Source organism: Nomascus leucogenys, chromosome 22a (assembly GCF_006542625.1).
Source record: "Nomascus leucogenys isolate Asia chromosome 22a, Asia_NLE_v1, whole genome shotgun sequence".
Lineage (NCBI taxonomy): Eukaryota > Metazoa > Chordata > Mammalia > Primates > Hylobatidae > Nomascus > Nomascus leucogenys.
Genome location: NC_044402.1, coordinates 90,140,096 through 90,164,686, shown reverse-complemented (window position 1 = coordinate 90,164,686; position 24,591 = coordinate 90,140,096). Strand labels below are relative to the sequence as shown.

The following is a 24,591-nucleotide window of genomic DNA, read 5'->3' as shown; positions in this document are numbered from 1 at the left end:
GAATAAAACATACTTATGGAAAAGTCTTTTCTGATTCCAAATGAACCCTGTCTCAAAAAGCAAAAAAAAAAAAAAAAAAAAAAAAAAAAAATAAGAAATGTGCTTCCTTAAAAGTACCAAGTAATACTGGCCAATAATAGGGAGGAGGCCCCATTATACTATCATGTTTTACAAGAAAATCATTCAGCTCTCTAACTTTAGCACATCCTACAAACACCAGAATTAAACTGCAGTGTTGTAATATGCTCCCTGTTATATTTTTACATGACCCTATGGTATGCCATTTATTATAACAGCAGCTACTTATATTCCTAATGTAAAGGTATGGTTGCTTGAATATATCAGAAAGTTTTCTTAAAATATTTAAGGAATAAAAGGTCCATTCTTAAGATGAAAAGATCTTTTAATACACATGCACAATCACACACAGTAGGAATTTACAAAGAACATGATGTTCTGAAACTCTAGTAACAGGGTAGGAAAATGATCAGAGCCCTTTAAATACTACTTTTGATATATGAGAAATTTCTAAGGCAGAAGTACTGGGAGATGTTAAAAGAATTTGACCAGGAGGGTAAATCAATTTGGAAAGCTTAATACTGATTATCTAGGGTAAAGGGAATAGAAGTGATGACAGAAAACGATAGGACTAAAGCTAATAATTTACTTTGTACCATGTTCTTGGTACAATAATTTAAAATGTACCATGTTCTTGGTACAATAATTTAAAAGATAGAGATTTCTATTTTACTTTTTAGTTTAAAAAAATGCTTTAAAATGGAAGTGAACAGAAGGTAAGGGCAACTTAGGGTGACATACTGTTAAACACATAAATCATTTTAAACGGCTGAATTAATCCATAAAACAAATATACACCTAGAAAAACCAGAGCTGGAATTTCTAGTAAACTATTTTTAAACAATGTAAAATATGTTTTTTAGGCTGGGCACAGTGGCTCACGCCTATAATCCCAGCACTCTGCGAGGCCGAGGAGGGCAGATTTCTTGAGGTCAGGAGCTCGAGACCAGCCTGGCCAACATGGCAAAACCCTGTCTCTACTAAAAAAAATACAAAAATTCACCAGGCGTGGTGACACACACCTGCAATCCCGGCTACTTGGGAGGCCAAGGCACAAGAACTGTTTGAACCTGGAAGGTGGAGGCTGCATTGAGCCAAGATCACGCCACTGCACTCTAGCCTGGGCGGCAAAGTGAGACTCTGTCTCAAAACAATAATAAAAATAAAAAATTATGTTTTTTAAAGGGGTAACAAATTTTCCAATGCCTAAATAAAATTTTGTCGTAAGTTGTTCCCGTACCTACAATTATGTCACCCACAGGTATCATTATATCAGATGACATGAAGAGTAAATGCTAAGCAGGGATGTTCACCTCACAGCAGAAATCAGTCCAAGAACCCTACATGTACAGGTATAAATTAGGATGGTTGAACTGTAATTTTATCTTATGCAGAAAATATTTAAATGGAAGCTAAATGACAGCTGGTGAAATGTGAGTATGTGATTCAATCACTCAAAACCTATCAGCACTAAGGCAATATAAATATAAAAGGCTTTCGAAAGTGTTTGTAGATATATATATATAATATCTCCATCTAGAACAACTTAAAATTAAGACTTTAACTTTCTGCTGTTTTCCTAACCAATCAACTATAATTAGGTGAAAAAATTGAGTTATGAAAAGCAATTAGTAGTTTTGCAACTACTGATCTTCTAAGTATTTATTCTTGTTTCTTGAGATAAAAGAAATATACTAAAGAAAGTAAAGTTCATTTGTTGACTACAGAAATTCCTTAATATGCATACCTGGTCTCACTTACTTAAGGTAGAAGACTGAGGTCAGCAGGAAAAGGAAAATCAACAGCAAAAGGGCAAAGATCAGATGGATTCCATATCTAAGGATTGTTATTTCATAGTTCCCATGGAGATGAATAAAGAAAAGCATGAGAAGTATGAGTGATGCAAAGCCATCGGCCATCCAGATTAGACTAGTCACTACTAAGACAAAAATAAATTCCTTTAAGTTTTATAAGGCGACTAGATTACTTCCAAGTACTCTACTGGATAGCCACTCAAATATCTCCTAATGGTTTCCTAATTTGAACTCGTAAGAACTGGGGTCAGAGTATTTCTAGAGAGGAGCCATATTTTAAAAATGCCTTCTCTGTGTCCTAACCTTTCATATATAGTAAAAGAATTATAATCTATTATTTTTAATTAAAACATATAATATTTGTATTATTCTACAACAAATAAAATAGCTGTTAGATGAGCTCATTTTCATTAACTGAATAAATGAGGAAAAAATGTGCACTGTCTTAGGAGTTTCTATAAACTCTTTCCTTTAAGTGGAACAAAAATATCAATCCCTAATGGGCAAAAGTAATCAGTAATTAAGCTAAGGATTTACAAAATAAGAGAACGAGTGAGAGAATTTGGTACCAGTATTAAAATATAAGAAATTTATATTTTATACATGAAATGAAGACAGAAGTCATTTGAAAAAAAAGATCCAATAATTTAATATTAAAACTGAAGAAAAAACCACAGAAAATATACAGAATGTACTTTGATAAATTACAATGAGGGAACACAAAATTAAACATGAATTTACAACACAAATTGGAGAAGCAGAAGGATAAACAACAACAACAAAACCCACAGGTCCCTTTTCAGATATAATAATAATTTTGAACATGACTCTAAAGAGGTAATAGCTTTAATACTCTTAATCATCCCATTACTAGAAATTATTAAAAAAAGATTAAAGAAGATATGTGAAACTGAAGCTTAAAGAGATCTTTTTTACCTTTATAAGTAAATAGTTTTTAGAGAAATTTAAACACTTATCAGCTGAACGTAGTGGCTCACATCTGTAATCTCAGCACTCCGGGAGGCCAAGGCAGGTGTATCGCTTGGGCTCAGGAGTTCGAGACCAGCTGGGCAACACAGCAAAACCCTGTCTCTACTAAAAATACAAAAATTAGCCGGGTGTGGTGGTATGCACCTGTAGTCCCAGCTACTGAGGAGGCTGAGGTGGGAGGATCACTTGAGCCTGGGAGGCAGAGATTGCAGTGAACCAAGATGATGCCACTGCAGTCCAGCCTGTGTGACAGAGTGAGACCCTGTCTCAGGAAAATAAAATAAAATAAAAAATAAAAACACATCAATTAAAATGTAATAATATTACATAAAAGTATATAAAACACTAACTACATTACAAGTAGAAACAATATGTATTTGCTTCAAAGTAATATAGAAAGAGAAGAAATGGGTGAGGGTATTACATGAAAGAACTTTAGCAATGAGTTGATAAATTATTGAAACTGAGTGATAAGTACAGTAACTTCTTATGCATGTTTGAAGTTTTCCATAAATAAACAAATAGATTTTAAATTATCTATTTAATCATATCTTGATGGTATGGTTTATTACCACTATTACCGAGTCAATTATGTTTTATATGTTTCAATAAAATATTAATCTTCTTCATATATGAAGATGACACTGGTAATCCAGCACTGGTAAAATAAATACTCTTAGTTTTTACAGAGGAGTAACTAGTCCATGGAAGTGTCCAGTCTCTCATACAGTTCCTTTTGAGAACAATTCTAAATATTTAAGAAATTGGTGGCTAGAATAAAGGCTGTATGTTTACTTGGAAGTTAACTAGCCTTTGTCAGAACCAAGCCCAAAGCAATACAGTTCCTTTTGAGAACAATTCTAAATATTTAAGAAATTGGTGGCTAGAATGAAGGCTGAATGTTTACTTGGAAGTTAACTAGCCTTTATCAGGACCAAGCCCAAAGCAATACATTTGTATTCACGGAGTAACTTTTTTTTTTTTAAACCAACAATTAAGACAGAAAAGGTAAAGAATGTTTGTATACAAAGCTACTTTCTTACCTTGACCAAGATGTGAAGGTTTCTGAGAAAGTATGTGGCCACTGCCATCTAAAACATACTGGGTGCTAAAATTATCAGCAGCCGTTCTTGTTGTAATTAAAACCTAGGGGAAAAAAAACATCTAAAAACACTAACACTTGAGATATTGCAATGGGTTCATTATCAAAGATTTGAAATGATTATTGCATAATATATTTACTCAATAGTGTATTTTACCTAATAAACATTTGTGACCAGTTCTTTTATAATATTCCTTAGAGTTACACGAATAAGCAACAGGCCAGCTTGTATTTTTTTACGTTGCAAATTACTGTTGTGAGTATTTCACTTTATTAAAACACTCGTACACAAACAAGTATACCTGAAATGCCATTTGTATTGTATGCATTATATGACTTACGTCTGTAAAAGCAGGTACCTCAACTGTATTAAGGGAACTTGCTTTTTAACAGACTATTTCCATAAATTTGTTGGTAAATGAATAGTTCTTTGGTAAAGTGATCATTCCCTCCCCCTTCTTTATTATGTGTAAAACTGAACTTCTGTATTTCAAGTTTATGGTCCAAAAAAATTATATATATATTTACAGATATTTTTTCTAAAAACTGAGCTTTAAACTCATTAAGCATACATTTTTTATTAATTAAAAAAATCTTTAAAACATGTAAGCATAAGTCAAGAAGACATTTCATTCAGCATGAAAATATTTCCTCAGATGTTAGTCATAGAAATATAAATTTTAAAGTGTCTGCCCTCTTTTGAGCTTGCTTCGTCCTCAGCTATTTACTTACCCCATGAGGTAGGTATGAAAGTACAACAATAGTAAAATATGCCATTATCAGAAAAAAAAAAAACCCAACAAAAAAAGTGGGGAGTGGGAATGCTGGCAAGGAAAGCATTAGGAAGAAGGTAGCCTCCTCACACGTCTGGTGAGCCAATGATGACCCAAAACTGGAAGCAATCTTTTTTGGCCATCTTTATACGAAGAGCTGAATATTCTAAAGCAAATCTATATAATTTAGACACCATAAGAATCCAACTCCACTGCTGGAACTCATCTGAATCCAGATGGGTCTATATTTGAAGGTTCTGTCACCCTGCCCTAACCAAGCAGATTTACTGTAGGGCCTACAGCTCTGTGGAACATGTTGGTAGCATGCAGGGAATATCAGAACAACAAAAAGAAACGGCTTCTCCAGCTCACAGTACCAGCAGAGGACGTTAGATTCTCTCTGAAAATGGAAGTCTGTGAAACTCTTACTAGGGGCGCTATGTCAAGCTGCTATTACTGTGATACTATCCCCCAAAAAAGCAGAACCTAAAACAAAGTTGTGAGCTTCTGAGTACTCTTAAGGGATCTACTTCTTCCAAAATACATTCCATGGTTCAGAAACAGTGTAATTTAGAGGACAGAAAGTGCTAGAGATGTTCTTTTCTGTGCCTAATTATTCCATAATTATCCCTTTAAAGACAATTCTACATTAAACCTGCTTTTCCAAAATGCTAAGGTCAACTGAATTCTATTTCTCTACTCCAAAGAACTAGCCACCGTCTGACCTAAAGTTGGTGTCACTGAGCAAAGGCGGCCCTGGAACTCTGAGTTCCAGTACTAACCCTGCCAGTGGCTTCTAGATGGTCCTCAATAAATGATTACACAGATCATCTTTAAGGGAAGGGTGATGATAAGATGAAGGTGATGCTAATACTTTATAAGGTTACATGGGATTTTGTTTTAACCACTTCAAAGTATCTTACAAGATACTAATTTGCTCATCCTTTAAACATACATACTCTAGTCTAGACGAAGAAACTGAAGTGCTAAAAAGCAAAATAAGACCTTAGTGCTCATAATGTAACATTTATGTTAAAGTAAAAAAAAAAAAAAACCTCTATTTGCCAACATTTAAATTTTGTAAAATTACAATTTGTAGAATACTATGAAAACGTATTTAGATATGAAATGCTTTGCAATTCATGGCTAAAGACAGTAAAACATAAAGCAAACACATAAGTGTACTTCATAAATTTATGAAATACAGTGTGTTCCACAGAGGAGGGAAAGGGAATTGTATTTCGAAAGTTTGCTTCATCATATGACCCTGTGTCCAGAGCAGGAAACTTTTTTTTGGACCGGGCACAGGTTCAGAATCATTAGCTGTGCAGGAGCTAGTGTTTGAGCCTGCAGTAACTCCACCATCAGGAGTATCTCTAACAGTACACAATATTACTGGTGATTCTTACTAGAGACATTGAGGAATGGTGGCAGAGAGTGAATCTAGTGGTGTCAAGAGAAGAAATAAAGAAAACCAGTATTTTAAAAGGAAAAGTTTTACAAGTCCTTAGAGGACCTTGGAGGCTATATTAGTTATCAGTTATTAAAAACTGACTCTCTGGTCCAGTTTACTGAGTTTCAAGAAATCACAGTATCATTACAAAATTAAAATTACATAAAAGCATTTAAACTTCAGATAAACATAGTTTTTCTTCAATGTTTAGATAAAAAGTAAAGAAAAAACTTAGAATATATCCTGATAATTCAGGTAAAAATCCTCTTGACAAAAATTCATTTAACGTAATTATGATAAAGCCTTTTGAGTTTTTGGGGGGCTAACTTTTAGATGAACACTGACACAAAAACGAGTTGAAAACGCAGGGTCTTTACGATTCAGGTGAAATACAGACTTTCGCCTGAATGGCTGAAGTGTTTTCTTTTCTGCGTGTGAGTATGCCTGCCTGCCTGTGCAAGTATTGTGCACTAATTAAAGTACTCTGACTACAGGACTTGTTCCCAGATACCCACTATGGGGAGCCTAGCAACAGGGAGATCTTGGCCCTGGCTTTTCTCCTTTCAACAGAGTTCCATCACCTGTGACGAAGCTGCATTTAGGAAGTAAAATATTCCAACTGCTTCAAAACTTCCCAGATGTATTTTGACTAAAGCTCTTCCATCACAGCTATAAAAAATATACGAGACAACCCTACACTGTGGAAAAGGAGTCAGGAGTCCTTGGCTTAGAACCATCATAACCACACTAGGGGCTTCCTCTGACCCTTTTATAGTATGTGGGCCCACAAATAAGTGAGCCCCAACTTCCATCTTCAAAACAAAATGACTCAGCTTCTCATTCTACTCCTCTAAGCCCTGGAGGCTTAATGTGAGGTGATACAAAAACAAACCTACAGATCCTATATTATCTCATCACAAAATTATGTACAGTTGACCCTTCCACAACACAAGTCTGAACTGTGCAGGTCCACTTAACACACAGATTTTCTGCTACCAGAGACAGCAAGACCAATCTGTCCTCTTCTACCCTTTCCTTAGCCTACTCAACATGAACACTTAATGAACAGCTTCCACTTAATGAATAGCAAACATATTTATTTTCTCATAATTTTCTTAATAACATGCTTTTCACTAGTTTACTTTATTGTAAGAATACAGTATATAATACATGCAACATACAAAATATGTTATCTTCCAGTCAACAGGAGGCCCGTCAACAGCAGTTAAGTTTTAAAGGAGTCAAAAGTTACATGTGAATTTCTGACTGCATAGCGAAGTGGTGGGGTTGGGAGGTCTGCACCTCAACTGGGTGATGTTCAAGGGTCAACTGCATAATGAGCTTGATAAGGTGAGAATAATATTCAGTACATTGTAACCATTTAAATGGTGGATGAATGAATCACTAAATGTAAATGTTATGCAGAGGATGACATTTATTCTTCTGAGGGAAAAACGAGAGAAAAAAATGAACTAACACTACAGAATGAAGACATTTGGTGAGAATTAGGAATTTACCTATGAATGGCTATTACATTTTAGAAAGGATTTCCCCAAAATGTGGAATAGCATACAGTGAATGCGGAGGTGAAATACTGTTTGCAGAGGGGAATAAGCAAGTCTAATGATCTTATCCAGATGCATACTACTTTTCACATACAAGTCCAAAACAGAAATAACTTGCAACTGTATGTACACAATATTCAAGACACTGTAAGATGTATTATTGCATTTGACCCTCACTTGATAAATGAAAACAAAACAAAAAAAATTCTCAGAAAACTTAATCTGACTTTGGCCTTTGGCCAAGTCTCTTATTCAAACACTCAGGATTTAGAATTAGGCTTCTGACTCCTACTTCAAAATTTGTTCTTTCAGAAAAAAAATGAAATAAAATAAAATAAACTGTTCGGTATTTCTAAAACCAGCCTCCATGTAAAATCCAGTTCAAAAATGTTGTTAGTTTCTTAAACATTTCTTTGATAACACATATAAAATATCAACCTAAAAAGAAAAATATTTTATGTGTTTTTTATTATGTGATAGGAATAATATATACAATCTTTATAAAAATTTTTATGAGACGGTCAAGACAGGATTTTCACTCTCTCTATTTCAACCCAGTTACTGTGCTTAGTAATTGGTACTAGTAATTAAACATTGAAGATGACAAATTTCTCAAAATTATTGCTCTACAAACAATAAATCTCAAGAAGTTATGCTTGCTGTTATGATTTTAAAGAAAACCATTACCAGTAAATTTGTGTCAGTTGCTGATATACTCATCACAGATCATGAAAGCAGTAATTCCATTTTAAAATACCAATAGTTTACTCTGTAGATATAAAAAGAATGCCTGCAGGGCACAGTGGCTCCTGCCTGCCAGCAATTTGGGTGGCTGAGGCAGGAAGATTGCTTGAGGCCAGGATTTTGAGCCCAGCCTGAACAAGAGAGTGAGACCCTATCTCTACAAAAAATTATAAAAATTATAAAACAAAACAAAACAAAAATAATGCTTTACTTCTTTGGACTGTTTAAGGTTGGAAGTTATTTTATAATTGACAAATTAGGAAAACTGACCATTCAAGTATATAAATAAAGAACACAGAATTGGATGTATTTTAGATTTCTCCAGGCAATTTTGCTGAAAGTCTAACTGAATTTTTCTTCTTAATAACATTTTTTAAATAAACCGAAAGTAATGTCAACAACTAGAGTTATAGGTGATGGCTGTTTAATAGTGTGCCCAATTACGTATCAATCCACTGAGCCTAGGGTGGTTTACAACTCTATGACTTTAAAATTATATGCATCAGTTAGTTTGGTAGATAAAATAACCAAATTACTAATTTTTATTGCATTCACTGTAATTTTCATCTAAAAAGTTTCAAAATAAGCCAGTCTTGAAAATATATTTTTTCTATATATGAAACCTCAATTCTTTCTGAGTGCTAAGGAACATTCATTAAGTTTAAAAAGTGAACTCCTTTCTCCCAAAATGCACCCATTAAGTCTTATTTCTTGTTGTGGGGTGGGGGGAGGGGGGAGGGACAGCATTAGGAGATATACCTAATGCTAAATGACGAGTTAATGGGTGCAGGAAATCAACATGACACGGATACATATGTAACAAACCTGCACATTGTGCACATGTACCCTAAAACCTAAAGTATAATAAAAAAAAATAATAAAAAATAAAAATAAAAAAATAAACATATTTATTTTTAAATGTAACTGACTTCAACAAACATACATTACTTCCTGTTTTTCTCAAATACTATTCACAGTCCTCCCATATAAGTTTCAACTCGCCTACTCCTAACAACTTATCTATTGAACTTAGCACTGCAGGCCTGGGTATATTTGTAAATAATTTAATATTTAATATGGAGGTATTTTTAAACTTTATAAATACATTTCTAATCATGCTAGTAAAGAGGTAATATAACCTACCATGGAAAATACGTTACTGAAAGGCATGAAATTAGGACTGAATTCCGGGCTTTGCCTTGAACACACTATGTATACCTGAATAGGTTACAAATTTCACATTTCACTGTGTACAATTCCTCTGAAATCAACTACCTAGCGCAGTACCCTGCGTGCAGTAGACAATGAACATTACTTGAGTATTAGAGACAGTGTTTTGAAGTTGAGGTAAGAAGACTTGGCATTTGGCTTCAAAAGACCTCAGTTTCCTCATCAGTACTATGAAGAGACTGAAGCACAGAAGACCTACATTGTAGGCTGGCTAATCCATGAAGCTCATTCTGAGATGGAGATTAGTGAGCAGGCAGTCTATTGGGGGGTTCTCTGGGATGATCACCAGTGGGCATAGGGCAATGTTGTCCTGAACTGGGACGTTTATAACCCCTCAACCAGTCACTGGATTCATTGGATGCAGGTTGCTCTGCATGACTTGGGTAAGGCAGCTGTCTTCAGCTGCAGTAAGGGCAAGCTCCAGATGGAGACTCAGGGGTGAGTCACCAACACTCTTGGCAGCTGGGGGCTGACTGCTCAGTCCTGAAGTGGGGGATCTAGATGGTGTACTAGGGTCCCCTACTACTATAAAAGTTCCTTCCAGCTAGCTCTGTATTTCCTTTAGTTTTCAGGTACAATCAAACCTAAATCATCATCAAAAACTCTGTGCCAAAATACTACACACCATATGATTTCATTTATATCAAGTTCAAGAACATAAAGAACTAATCTGTGTTGACAGAGGTCTGAATAGCAGTTACCTCTGAGAAGTACTGACTGGGATTGGGTATGAGGGAACCTTCTGGGGTTCTGATAATGGTCTAAATCTTGATCAGGAGTATACATATGTAAAAATTCATTGTGTTGTTAGTGTAGGTGTGTATGTGCATGCATACACACACACATCTATATGTGGTTTTCCCAGACTTGTAAGAAAGGAAACTCCATCAAATACTGTTAATATTTTCTAAGATAAATGCTTGGCATTGCAAACATTTTTTAAAAAACTTTATATTTTTCCACTATTGTGATACTTTGACAATTCTTTTGTAATTCTGATGAGCAAAATTATTTTATTTATACTCAAGGCCACTTGAGCGCCTCAAAATAAAACAAAGACAAAATGATAAACTTGCCTATCAAGTGGGTTTAAGTAATCAAATAAGGAAACAAGATAGAAAGTGACCAATAGACAAAGACTTACAAAACTGCCATCTAAACTCAGAACTACAGTGAAGATTTGAATAAATCATACAGCTCATGTAAAACCTATTTCTAAAAACCAAGTATAGTGCTGCCACCTAGTAGGCAAAGCTAATTATGACTAATTTCAGCTCTGAAGGGTTACATATATATCTTGCAGAAAATACAGAAATGCCAAATTATCTTTTTTGACAATAATCTACCAAATAAAGCTTAATGCCTGTCTGTCAGGTTTGAACAACAGCTAAAAAAAAAAAAAAAAAAAAAAAAAAAAAAAAAAATCAAATACTTATGCTCTAAAAGAGAAAAAAAATATGACTTCTAAAGTAGTCACTGACAGCTAAACAGTACTGGCAGATTCAGAGGTTCCCTGATGCAAACCTCATGCAATTTTAAAGACAAACTCTGTACAAGATCCAGGGTTGTGGATTCCCATTTATAGTCTTGGGGAGAAAAATGGACAATGCCCAATTGAACCCTCTAGTCCCTCTTCCCCAAAATCTATTTGAAGGCTCTGTGAACTCCAAATAAAGCAAGTGCTGAGGAAAATAGAGAAGTACACAGTGTGCTAGATTTTGGACAGCGGTTTTAAGAGTACAGGTAACAATTTCCCTTTAATGATGTCTAAACATCTGGATTCTAATAAGCAAGGGCCCCTAGTCCTCTATGCTCCAACAGCAAAATCTCCTACTTAAACTTCATCTCCTTTGTAATTTCTCTGGTCTACTTAAGACATCATGTTACACAGCCAGAAAAGCCCAAAAGTAAAAAACTGAACCCAGACGGTCACCAATTTAACAATGGTGCTTAGGATTTTTTGACTTTACAGTGGCGCGGAAGTGATACGCATTCAGTAGAAAGCAGTGGATAAGCTAGCAATGCTGAGGCAGTGAGCCACAGCTCCCAGTCAGCCATGTGACAATGAGGATAAACAACAGATCCTCTCCAGTGTACTATGTTGCCAGATAATTTTGCCAACTGTAGACCAATGTAAGTGTTCTGAGCATGTTTAAAGTAGGTTAGGCTAAGCTGTAATGCTCAGCAAGTTAAGCATATTAAATGCATTTTCGATTTACGATATTTTCAACTTACAAAGGTTTAATGAGGAATGTAATCCCCTCATAAGGAGCATCTGTACTGAGCTGGAATCCTAACCACAAAAAATGGAGAAAACCTACACTACCCTATGCCAGCACTTCAAAAACAAAAGGGCTGAGGGAAGACCACAATGAACCTAGAGAATATATCATTACTCTTGGGAAGACTGGACTACTAAACAGATGTCCAAAGACCAGAAGGGGAGACAGCAACAATATCTCATGTCTGTGCCACTTTTCCAGAACAACAGGTATGAAGTCCTATCATTTTACCGTACTGGAACATTCTTGCCTAAATAGGGTCTGCCAGCCTAAGCACAAATGAAGGATTACATGGCTACTGGGCAAATTTCAATAGCTCAAGAGACCCTCACAATCACCCTGTCACCAGGCACATAGATACTGTCACACAATAAGAGCCCAACATCCACAGGGTAATAGTATAGTACCAAAAAAGTAGTACAGAGTCACGTGATCAAACACAACTGAGATAACAGAAAAGAAGAGATCAAGGTTCCAGATGGGCTTTGCCACAAACTAGTTACAAGATCTGGGGCAGAGGCAGTGCAGTATAATTGGTACTATGCAATTGAGTGTGCCAAGCACTGAACTCAGGAGTTCATAGACACTGAGCACCTAACCCATAGTCAGAAGGGTAAAGTTCTTAGATCCAATCTGCCCTAACTAGTTAGGGTTTAGACCAAGTCAATTCACATCTCTAGAGCATAATCTCACTAACTGTACTGATTAGAGTGGTATTTCCAAAGTGTAGCCCACAGAACAAGCAAACGAACAAACAAAAATGATATGCTTTCTTAATAAAAGAATTTCATGGTCAAGTAGGTATAGGAAAAAGTACCTATATAAACCACCAACCTTAGAGATTTACAATGTGCTTGAATGTAGTAAAGGCTCTGAGAAGTGCTATAGTTAAATATCCGCTTAATTTTCTTAATACCATTTTTAAATGCAAAACACACTTTGCTGTTCCTCAAAAAATTAAACACAGAATTATGATATGACATAGCAAGTCTACTTCTGGAAATATACCCCAAAGAAGTAAAAGCAGGGACTCAAACAGATATTTGTACACCAATGTTCACAGAAACATTATTCACGATAGCCCAAAGGTGGGTGAAAGTAACCCAGGTGTCCACCGATGAATGAACAGATAAACAAAATGTGGTATATACACATGATGGAATATTATTCAGCCTTAAAAAGGAAGGAAATTCTGATGCATGTTACAACACGGATGAACCCTGAAGACATTATAAGAGAAATAGGCCAGATACAAAAGAACAAATATTTCATGAGTCCACTTATATGTGATACCTAGAATAGTCTAATTCATAGAGACAGAAAGTAGAACAGTTGAGTACTAGGGGATGGGGGAAAGGGCATTATTGTTTAATGGGTACAGAGTTTGAAATAATGAAAAGGTTGTGGAGATGAATAATGGTTACAGATGCACAACAATGTGACTGTAGCTAATGCCACTGCCACTGAATTGTACATTTAAAAATAGTTAAAATGATAAATTTTATGTTATGTATATATATTTTTTTTTGAGACAGAATCTCGCTCTATCTTGCCCAGGTGGGAGTGCAGTGGCATGATCTCGGGTCACTGCAGCCTCTGTCTCCCGGGTTCAAGCAATTCTCCTGCCTCAGCCTCTTAAGTAGCTGGGACTACAGATGTGAGCCACCACACCCAGCTAATTTTGTATTTTTAGTAGAGACGGGGTTTCACCATGTTGGCCAGGCTAGTCTCGAACTCCTGACCTCAGGTGATCCACCTGCCTTGGCCTCCCTTGGCTGGGATTACAGGTGTGAGCCACCTCGCCCGGCTTATGTTATGTATATTTTACCATAATAAAAATAATTAAAACCATACTTCGCCAAATACTGGGTTAGTTTTAACTGTAATGTTCAGTGAATATGAAACCACTAAAATAACAAATATAATTACCTTACCTCAGCTACACAACAAATTGACCCCAAGGCTTCTCCACGAAAACCGTAAGTTGTCAAATTTTCAAGATCTTCATGACTATTTATTTTTGAGGTGTAGTACTTCATTGCCATTACAGGTGCATCAATAGCCTTGATACCCTCCCCGTTATCTCGCACCTCAATTTTATCAAATCCATAGTTCTCCTATAAAATGTCAAAAAACACTTTTAATATGTAAAAATATTAAACTGTTATCACACTTAGAAAGAAACACAAGTGAAAGGATTTTGACATTTATTTACTTTTATGGAAGCATAGCATTATGGATATAAGAGTTTAAATTCTTTAGCTCTACTAATTTCTAGTTATGGTGCAATGGGCAACTCCCTTGTTTTCTCTGGACACAGATTCAACTGCTGAATAAGGAGGTTGGGCTGATCTTTAAGGTTTCTTTTCACTGTTTCATTATCATGGGTATTTACCATAAACAACAATTTATGTTTAAATTTGACTAAAAAAATTCTTCTGAATTACATACACCTGTGGTATGTATGGCCTCCAAACAAAACAAAATCAAAAAGAACTCCATCAGCGACAAAGTAACATATGTTCTAGTCAGGAAGAACCTAGCAAGTATCATTATTCAACCTGATTTTTATTCATTTATTTTGTTTTTTGTTTCCTTATTTTGCTTTTCTATGGCAGGAATCAATCTGATATTTAATACTTTCTCCCTTACTGTACACATAAAAATCTATATGTTTACTACATTATAACTTTCTAAATCTTTTTCTGCAAACAGCCATCTAACAGGAAACTGCTGAGAAAACACATCTAATTTGGCAACCACAGTGAGTTTTTAATTTGAAAAAAATCAAGATTTTTTTTTAGATACTTTGTCACTCAGGCTACATACAGTACAGTGACATGATCATAGCTCACTGTAGCCTTGAATGCCTGGGCTTGTGATCCTCCTACCTCAGCCTCTTGAGGTGCTGGGACTATAGGTGCACACCACAGTGCCTAATTATTTTTATTTTTTGTACGGGTGGGGTCTCACTTTGTTGTCCAGGCTGATATCAAACTCCTGGCTCCAAGCGATCCTCCTGCCTCAGCTTCCCGAAGTACTGGAATTACAGGTGTGAGCCATCATATCAGATGGAAATTTTTTCGAAATCTCAATCCATAGCTTAGTAGCTTAGTTTTATATTCTTATACTAAAAATATGCATATATAACAAAAACAAAATTTAAATTCCCATAGTGATCATACTTTCTATTAACACCATATTCTAAATTTGGTAGCCAACTTCCATAATAAATAAGTCTGACTTTACTCCACAAAGTCTTACGTGTATGACCATAGACGCAAGTTACAAAGGGGGAAAAAAAAAATCTTTCTATAATTATACTGACTCTGGTATTTAAAATAAAATCACGTCTTTTTAATAACCTAAAATGATATAATACTGTATATGTCAGCAATTTTTAGATAAATTAGATACACAAAACATTGGAGAGAGATGCCTAAGATTTTGTTCCTCACACCTCTCTCAATCTAAAATTCAGTTTGGCTGGGCACAGTGGCTCATGCAAGTAATTGCAGCACTTTGGGAGGTCAAGGCAGGCAGATCATTCAAGGTCAGGAGTTCGAGACCAGCCTGGTCACCATGGTGAAACCTCGGTCTCTACTAAAAATACAAAAAATTAGCTGGGCATGGTGGCACACATCTGTAATCCCAGCTACTTGGGAGGTTGAGGCAGGAGAATCACTTCAGACCGGGAGACGGAGGTTGCGGTGAGCTGAGATCGCACCACTGCACTTCAGCCTGGGCAACAGAATGAGACTGTCTCAAAATAAATACATAAATGAATAAAGTTAAGTTTACATTCTGGGAACAGTCTGTCTTCTTCATTTTAAAGAAAAATCAGGCCAAGTATGGTGGCTCACGCCTGTACTCCCAGCAATTTAGGAGGCTGAGATGGGTGGATCACTGGAGGTCAGCAGCTTGAGACCAGCCTGGGCAACATGGTCTCGAAACCCCGTAATAAGAACACAATGATTTGTTTAAATGTTTAAAATAGTACCATCACATTTAATTAATTATGAAAGCATATCTAGTCAGGATAGCTGTTATAGCATAAAACCATAATGAAACAGGTCTTATTATGTACAGCCACACATTTAAGGTGTATATCTTAAAATTCTACAAAGCAAATACTGGTAAATGTCAAGAGACTAAAATTTACAGCCAGATTAAAATATTTAACTTAGTTTATACAGGACTTCTGTTGGCTTTGTAACACTGTTTTAAAAACCAGTTTTTCTTCCAGAAATGTTTAAGAAAAAGATGTTTGCCTGCCAAAGATTCTTAAGTGAAGTCTGTCAGATATAACTATCTAATCCTGTTTAATTATTATCAATTATACTCTAATCAGACTGAACTGACTATATGAAATGCCTAAGAAAAACAAATTGTCTTTCTATGGGTTTAATTTAATACGCTTGTTTTCTCGTTTATAAAGCTTAGAGTGTATTCAAAACAGAACAGAGATTTGATATAGAAGAATGGTTCTCAAAGTGTGTTCCATAATCCACCAGCATCAGCATCAATTAGAAATTTACTAGAAATGCAAATTCTCAGGCCCCATCTAGACTATGAAGTTGTATGAGTAAGATCCAGTAACGGTTTTAACAAACATCCTAAGTTATTCTGATGCACCCAAACATCACGAGAACCACTGGCACAGAGAGAAGATCAAGAATGGGTTTTAAGAGTCAGAAAGACCTGGATTCTAGTCTTAGCTCCACTACTAATTATGAGACTCTGGGAAACTTCTCAGAACATTATCTGTAAAATGGGTATAGTATGGCCGGGCGTGAGTGGCTCACGCCTGAAATCCCAACACTTTGGGAGGCCGAGGTGGGCGGATCACCTGAGGTCAGGAGTTCAAGACCAGACTGGCCGACATGGCGAAACCCCATCTCTACTAAAAATACAAAAATCTGCCAGGCGTGGTAGCACGTGCCTGTAACCCCAGCTACTCAGGAGGCTGGGGCAGGAGAATTGCATGAACCAGGGAGGGAGAGTGCATTAAGCCGAGATTGCACCATTGCACTCCAGCCTGGGCGAAAAAGCGAGACTCCATCTCAAAAAAAAAAAAAATAAAATAAATAAATAAAAAATAAAATGGGTATAGTAGTAGTTAATTCACAGTGTTTTATGAGAAGTGATTTATAAGAAGGGATTTTATTTTATATATATATATGTCTATCTCATAGAATCTTTCTGGTAGATAAGAAAAAGTTCCCTTTCCTACAAATATATTTCTATCAGCATTGTTTCTAGTTCTGTAACACCAGAAATAGCATAAATATCTGATAATTAGGAGATTTTAAAAAATGTATTCTTACATTCAATCAGATTTATTTACCTTCCTAGTATGTACTAGGTACTAGCCAAGTACAGAGGACACAAAAATGAATAAAATAGACCATATCTCTATGTGTTAGCAATTTAGAACAGAGGAACTAGTCATGGAAACTAATTGCAATAAATCACAATGAGTGATATAGGCCATATTTACTCAAATGATTTAATATACAGCACTTAAGTTTTAAAATGTGAAAAAAGTAACAAGGGAAATGGTTTGAAATTAGATTAGATGGAAAAAATAAAATGCAAAAGGAAATATCTAAAACAAGGAAATATGAATAACCAATCTTTGTAGAAAATACAAACATGAGATGTCTTAGGTGATGGAGACCTAAAGAACATGTTTTCTTTTATATTTCCTTTAGTGTTACTATAATGTTAATTTAAATTAAAATTTATTTTTAAGGATTTACTCTTAAGACAAAGAGTCCAGTGTCCTAAGAATAACTTACTGGTGTAAAGAAATAAAATAAAGGTAACAGTTTAAGGAGAAAACATGTGTCTAACCCCTTTTGTCTTAAAGGTATTTGGGTTCTCAAGGACACTCACCAGTTTAACATCTATGCTTGTGGCACCAGCATCCAAGGAGTTTTCAATAAGCTCTTTTACAACACTGACCACCGAAGTGATGATCTGAGAACTTGAAAGGAGTCGAACTGTTGCCGCAGGCAATTGTTTCATTTTTGCTTTTAACAGAGCAGCTAGAAGACAAAAACGCAACTTGTAAGAATTGCTAAACATTCCTGACCAACAGGGCAAATGGTAATAATGACAGATGATAATAGATCATCTTCATTGAGACTTACTGTATGCTATGCTCAACTGTTAGCACATACAATATTAAGTCTTCTATTTCTTCTTTTTCTTTTTTTTTGAGATGAAATCTCACTGTCACCCAGGCTGGAGTGCAGTGGCGTGATCTCCACTCACTGCAACCTCTGCCTCCCAGGTTCAGGCACCCCTGCCCCAGCCTCCAGAGTAGCTGGGATTACAGGTGCCCGCCAGGACACCTGGCTGATTTTTACATTTTTAGTAGAGACGGGGTTTTGTCGTGTTGGTCAGGCTGGTCTCAAACTCCTGACCCCAACTGATCCGCCTGCCTTGGCCTCCCAAAGTACTGGAATTACAGGCGTGAGCCACCACGCCCAGCCATAAGTCTTCTATTTCTTACTATTACCCTATGAAAATAGGTGCCATTATCACCTCAATTTTATAAAACTACTGAGGCATAAAGAAATTAGAAAACTTGTCCAAGGTCATCCAGTTATTAAGAGGCAGAGCTAAGGCAAGTCCTTCAACAATTCCTCTATTGATACCTAATATATGAATACATATAAATGCCTATGAATAAAAATAACCAAAAATGGGTTCAAAAAATCCGCAATATTCTGCCACAAGCACCTAAAAAAAAAAAAAAGGTCCACAACAATGTTAGAGGAAGAAATTGCTTTTTTTCTAATTTCTTCCAGGATTTTGTGTGACTAATTATATTCTGACTTTTCTTGCAAACTCGAACTCTGTATTTCCAACTGCCTGCTGAAATAATCACTAGCTCAAACTCCGGGTATAATTAACCAATCTCTACCCTAAACCCACAACTTTCCTACAAGAATAATCCATTCACCCTGACTCAAATCTGATCAACTCCTAAATCCTATCAATTCTTTTCTCAGTATTTCTCACATTTAGTTCCCAATATTATTTCCCAATTAGCCTCAATGACTCTTCACTTTTGGTCACCCAGTCTATATTGCCATTTATTAAAATGATGATTACAATAAGAACAGCAACTACTACATTAAATATATAGTATGCCAAACTCTTTACATATGGGATTGCATTTAAACCTCTAAACCATAGAAAGTAGGTACTATGTATAAAACATACTTATTATTATGGACATTTAAGAGGCTGAAAGCTGAGTAAGTAACTGGGCCCAGGTACTTTTCACTTGAGATTTTTATTTCAAATCTATTTCCTTAAATGTCTGTGCCAACTACATCTTGGTCCAAACTCATTACAGTAGATCACTGAAAGCTCACAGATACTGGAATCAAGACATGCATGTCCTAAAAAGATTTCTTAAAAACAAATGCTATGTTAATAACTGAATAATGATAAGAACAATTGTGCCATAATGAGTGTAATGATGGCTGAGAATGACCAAGTGATAATATAACTTTGGGAAGCGGATAATGACAATCAGTTATGTGCCTTACCAACAGTCTCATTTAAACATCATTAGTCATCCATACATTCTGATGAGTTATAATGCCTTTTTCAATCACTGAGCTCCTTTAGAGTTAGGATTACCGTTAATCTGAGCTAGTCTCATACCAGACATGTCAGATAACTATCCTCTATATTATTCTGCCTACAACATTATTTTAATCATGTGGCTCCTCAAAGCCAATAATATAAAGCTCAAATCTCTAAGTTGGCATTTGAGGTCCTTTATAGATCCAACCTGCAGATTCAAAATCTCTGTTGGTAACTGGAAATCCTTTGTTCAAACAAACGAAAAATCCAAAAACATCCTATGGAAATTCCATCTGTAAAGCATGCAAGGAGGGGGGTGCTTTTTGCATCTTACTGCCTAATTTCAGAAAAGATTACAGGAAAATAAGCACAAGCCTGACAACATGCAATTCCTCTGCAGAATCAAGATTTTATTGGACAAAAAAAATGGGGGCTGGGGGTGGACTCAAGGCACTTTATTTCCCATGACCAGTTACATGCTCCTGTGATGATGTAATCCTATGCAATCTAGGTGCAAATAAAATAGCAACACCAAAAACAAACACAACAAAAAGTCGTCAGTTTAGGATTATTTCTCAGGCAGCATAAGACAAAGACATGTAAAGAAAGACTCGGTAATTGAGTAGGAAATGGAGTATAGGCACTACAACAATTACACAGGAGTTTAAGGAATGCACTTATGGGAAGAGGCCGACATATTGGGTTCCGAGAGTGTTAACTGATCACAGTTCATAAATACAGTATATTTTGCTATATACAAGGCAAAGGTGATTGGCATAATGAAAAAAAATGTAACAGACCAGAGCCTATAAAACAGGTATTGGGGGTTCACCTTTATTACACAGAAACTCAGCAAATCACTGAAATCCCTCCATAAATCAATTTGTCATCTATAAAAATGGAGCAAATCACTCAAATCCCTCCATAAATCAATTCATCATCTATAAAGATGGAGCTAATACCTCACTGGTTTACTGTGAGGAATCAAATAAGGAAGTATATATAAAGTGGTGTTCTACAAATGATAAGGCCTTATAAAATGTAGAGTGTTATAATGAGAGATCATTATGTAAAGGAATGCTGGGAATTCTTTTTAAATACTAACTACCCTCTAATCTATATATTTGATTTAGTTTTGGGGTACCCAGTTCTCAGGAGAGTAGCTGTGAACAACTACCTCTCAATAGTTGTTTTTGTTGTTCTCAACAGCTGGGAGGCTTTCCTGTCCCAATCAAGCAGCGAAACAGTGGACTACAGGCTACTCCATCATCCTAACATTCACACAAATTAGTGCTGTCCCAAGCAAAAGGCACCTCTGCACTCTTCCAAAGCTTCAGAATTACCTCGATCTAAGGGACAGATCTGCACTGTCCAATATGGTAGCCATTAGTCACATGTAGCTTACTGAACACTAGAGCACTAGAAACGTGGGTAGTCCAAATTGAGATGTGCTAATACACACTCAATTTCGAACTCAGCATTAATAAAAATCATATCAATTTTTTACATTGATTATAGGATGAAATGATTGTATCCTATTTGGATACATTAGATTACATAAAATATATTATTAAAACTAACCTTTTAAAAAATCTGTTTAATGTGACTACTAGAAAATTTAAAATGATGTATGTGGCTTATCGTTCCATTGAACAGTGCTGGATAGAGCAGTGGTTAAAATGGTAGGCTCTGAAATCATCCTACTTTGGTTTTATCCTAGCTCTTACACTAACAGGTATGTAACACTGAGGAAATTAAACTCTCTAAAATGCAATCACCTAATCTATAAAATGGATCTAATAATGATATCATACGATTGTGGTGAGAAGTAAATAAAGTAGTATATATAAATAATGTATTACAGTGTTTGGCATATAAATGCTAAAAACATCCCAGGGTAATGGGACTAAACTGAGCTCCTCTAAACCCCTAAGTGAACAATCCCCCCCATCTCTAACCCCTACCCCAAAGGGGCTCACACATTAGGCTTAGGTTCAAGAAGTCTTTTACCTCAGCTAGGAAATCCCAAGGATCTAAGAAAAACACTGATCAACAAAACTTTGGGGTATAAACCTAGACTGACTCCTTCTGAGCAGTCTTAATCTCATCATCTTCGTCTCGTTTCCTATAATACCTCATCTCTTACAATGCCAAATCCAAAATATTTTTTTTTAATCTCTATAATTGCATCCCAATATTCCTCATTCTTCTAGTTTACTAAGATCATGGCAATTCATAGCATGAATTCTATCACACTTTATCTACCCCATCCCATTGTGTCCTCTGGTCTTGAGATGTCTGCATCTCTTTTCATACTCTTCTTCCATGTCATGTCATCTTTCTTCTCTCCTAATTGCTACAGTCTGAACATTTGTGTCTCTACCAAATTCATAAGCATATGATATCTGTATTATCTCCATTTTATAGATTAGCTGATTGAGTTTTACAAAGTTTAATTTCCTCAGTATTATATAGCTGTTAGTAAGAGCTAGGATAAAACCAAAGTAGCGTGATTTCAGAGCCTGCCATTTTAACCAGTACTCTATCCAGCACTGTTCAACAGAACTATAATGTAAGCCATATATATAAAATTTAAAATTTTCTAGTAGTCAAATTAAAAAAGGTAAAAAAAAAAATAAAAAAGTGAAGTTAATTTTAATTACGTATTTGGATAATCTATATATTCAAAATGTCAAATATCATTTTGTCCTATAATCAATGTAAAATAACCGTAAAGATTAAATTAATTAAATTGTATAATTAAACCTACTACACCTTTGTCCTGAACAGTAAAACTTTTTTTTTTCCCTGCTGTACAACTTTTGAAAGTAGGAAATTATGTATTATGTATCTCTGCATGCCAGGCAGAACAATCAAATGCTTCACTCATGGCAAGCTCTTCACTTCATGAATATTAATGAAGGACCACTAAATATAATTTATCAGCATCTTATGCTAACGCAAACATTACAAAAAGTACCCTCCTTCCCTTTATATACATAATTTCAACTGGCTTCCAAACCATCCTCCAGCTCACCTGTATCTCACACCTTTTTTCTGGACTTTAGGGCCTTACTTCCATCTACCTTCTAAATATCATCATTTAGATGACCTGAAGGCAACCTACACATAACATGTCCCAAACTGATCAGAGAATTTTTCTCTAACTTTCTTTTTTTTTTGAGACGGAGTTTCAGGTTTCGCTCTTGTTGCCCAGGCTGAAATGCAATGGCGCAATCTCGGCTCACTGCAGCCTCCACCTCCCGGGTTCCAGCGATTCTCCTGGCTCAGCCTCTGGAGTAGCTGGGATTACAGGTGCCCACCACCACATCTGGCTAATTTTTTGTATTTTTAGTAGAGTCAAGGTTTCACCATGTTGGCCAGGCTGGTCTCAAACTCCTGACCTCAGGTGATCCGCCCGCCTCGGCCTCCCAAAGTGCTGGGATTACAGGCATGAGCCACCACGACCAGCCTCTAATCAACTTTCTTCCTATATTTCTTGTTTGATAATAAAAATAATAGCCAACATGAGAATTTTATATATATTATCCTATTTAATCCTCACAACAACTCTATGTATTCTATCATCCTTTATCACCGAATAGGATTTAAAGGCATGGTAAGTTGCTCAAGATCACAAAACTATTAAGTGGCAGATGCACACCTTGGCATGTTTGACTCCAAAGGCCACGCTCTCAAACACCTTCCATCCAGGCACATAAAGCAAATTAGAAACCTTGAAGTCATCCTAGAAATTCTACTCACTCTCTACATCCTGCCACCCAGTCATCTCTCTCCTACTATCTAAATGTTTCCCAAACTAGTCCTCTCCTCTTTGTACTGCCTCCATTCAGCCTCTCAACCTTTCTCTCCTGAACTACTGCAATAACCACCTAATTGATATTTTGACTCGAATCTCAACCACCTATAGGGTTCTTCCTGTAATTAAATTTCAACATGTTCCTGCCCCACTTAAAATTTTTATAAAGGTTTCCAACTGCCAACCAGGTTAAGTACAAACTTCTTAACAATTGGATTTTTGCCTACTCTCCCAGTCATCCCACCATTGCCCAAATGTGCTCTAGGGCGATCATACTGCACAACTCGTCTTTATTTTTTTGTGTGTGACAGAGTCTCACTCTGTTGCCCAGGCCAGAGTGCAGCAATTTTGGCTCACTGTAACCTCTGCCTCCCAGGTTCAAGCAATTCTCCTGTCCCAGCCCTGCAAGTAGCTGGGATTACAGGAGCGCACCACCTCGCCCGGCTAATTTTCGTATTTTTAGTAGAGACAGGGTTTCACCATGTTGGCCAGCCTGGTCTCGAACTCCTGACCTCAGGTGATCCGCCCGCCTCGGCCTCCCAAAGTGCTGGGATTACAGGTGTGAGCCACCGTGCCCAGCCAACTCGTCTCTCTTAACATGGTGACACTCACTCCTTCCTCAGCTCACATGGTTCTCTCTCAGCTGACTTCTAATCATCCTTCTGGATTTAGTTCAGTATCAACTCTTCAAGAAAGCCTTTCTTCCCTGCTGCAGCCTCCTTTCCTTCACCTGCCAACAAATTAGATATTCCTTCCTCTGCAGTCCCCCTTACCTCATTTCTAATTAACCTCATCACAAGTTACTCTATAAATATGTGTTTCTGTCTGTTCCTCCTGACTCAGAATTCTTTGAGGACAGGGGTTTTATATCAATCACACATCCCTAGCATAGCCCCTGGAATATAGCACTCTATACCGTATGTGTACCAAATGAATGCTTTTGAAAAAGTGGAAGGGTTTATATCGGGCTTACAAATCACAGCAAAGAATGTCTGGGAATATCAGGATAGTCAGTCTTCCATATTTGCTGGGAGGGAAAAGGAACACTTCTGAAGGAGTGCTGATGACCCGGAAAGTCAGTTAAGGACAACAGGTGTGCCTAAAAAAGAAGTAAAGATCAGAGAACTCACAG

At 36.3% G+C, this 24,591-nt stretch overlaps 1 protein-coding gene across 10 annotated transcripts in view; it reads right to left on the bottom strand.

The window, feature by feature from the left end:
• The window catches only part of PMS1 (PMS1 homolog 1, mismatch repair system component), a 96,013-nt gene that overhangs the window by 70,199 nt on the left and 1,223 nt on the right, over nt 1-24,591 (bottom strand). For 5 of the 10 annotated variants that reach the window (XR_004028061.1, XR_004028060.1, XM_003253844.3 and 2 more), the window contains exons 2-4: nt 17,930-18,081; nt 13,966-14,148; nt 3,926-4,028 (exon numbers count right to left, since the gene is read on the bottom strand). Coding sequence is in view for 7 of the 10 variants with exons in the window: in XM_003253844.3 (XP_003253892.2) it covers nt 3,926-4,028; nt 13,966-14,148; nt 17,930-18,061 (418 nt within the window). In the remaining 3 variants the exon portion in view is untranslated. Of the gene's footprint in view, nt 1-2,516; nt 3,694-3,805; nt 4,029-13,965; nt 14,149-17,929; nt 18,082-24,432; nt 24,580-24,591 lie in introns of those variants that run through there. The other 5 variants (XM_030804268.1, XM_030804269.1, XM_030804272.1 and 2 more) reach the window with 5 other exon arrangements.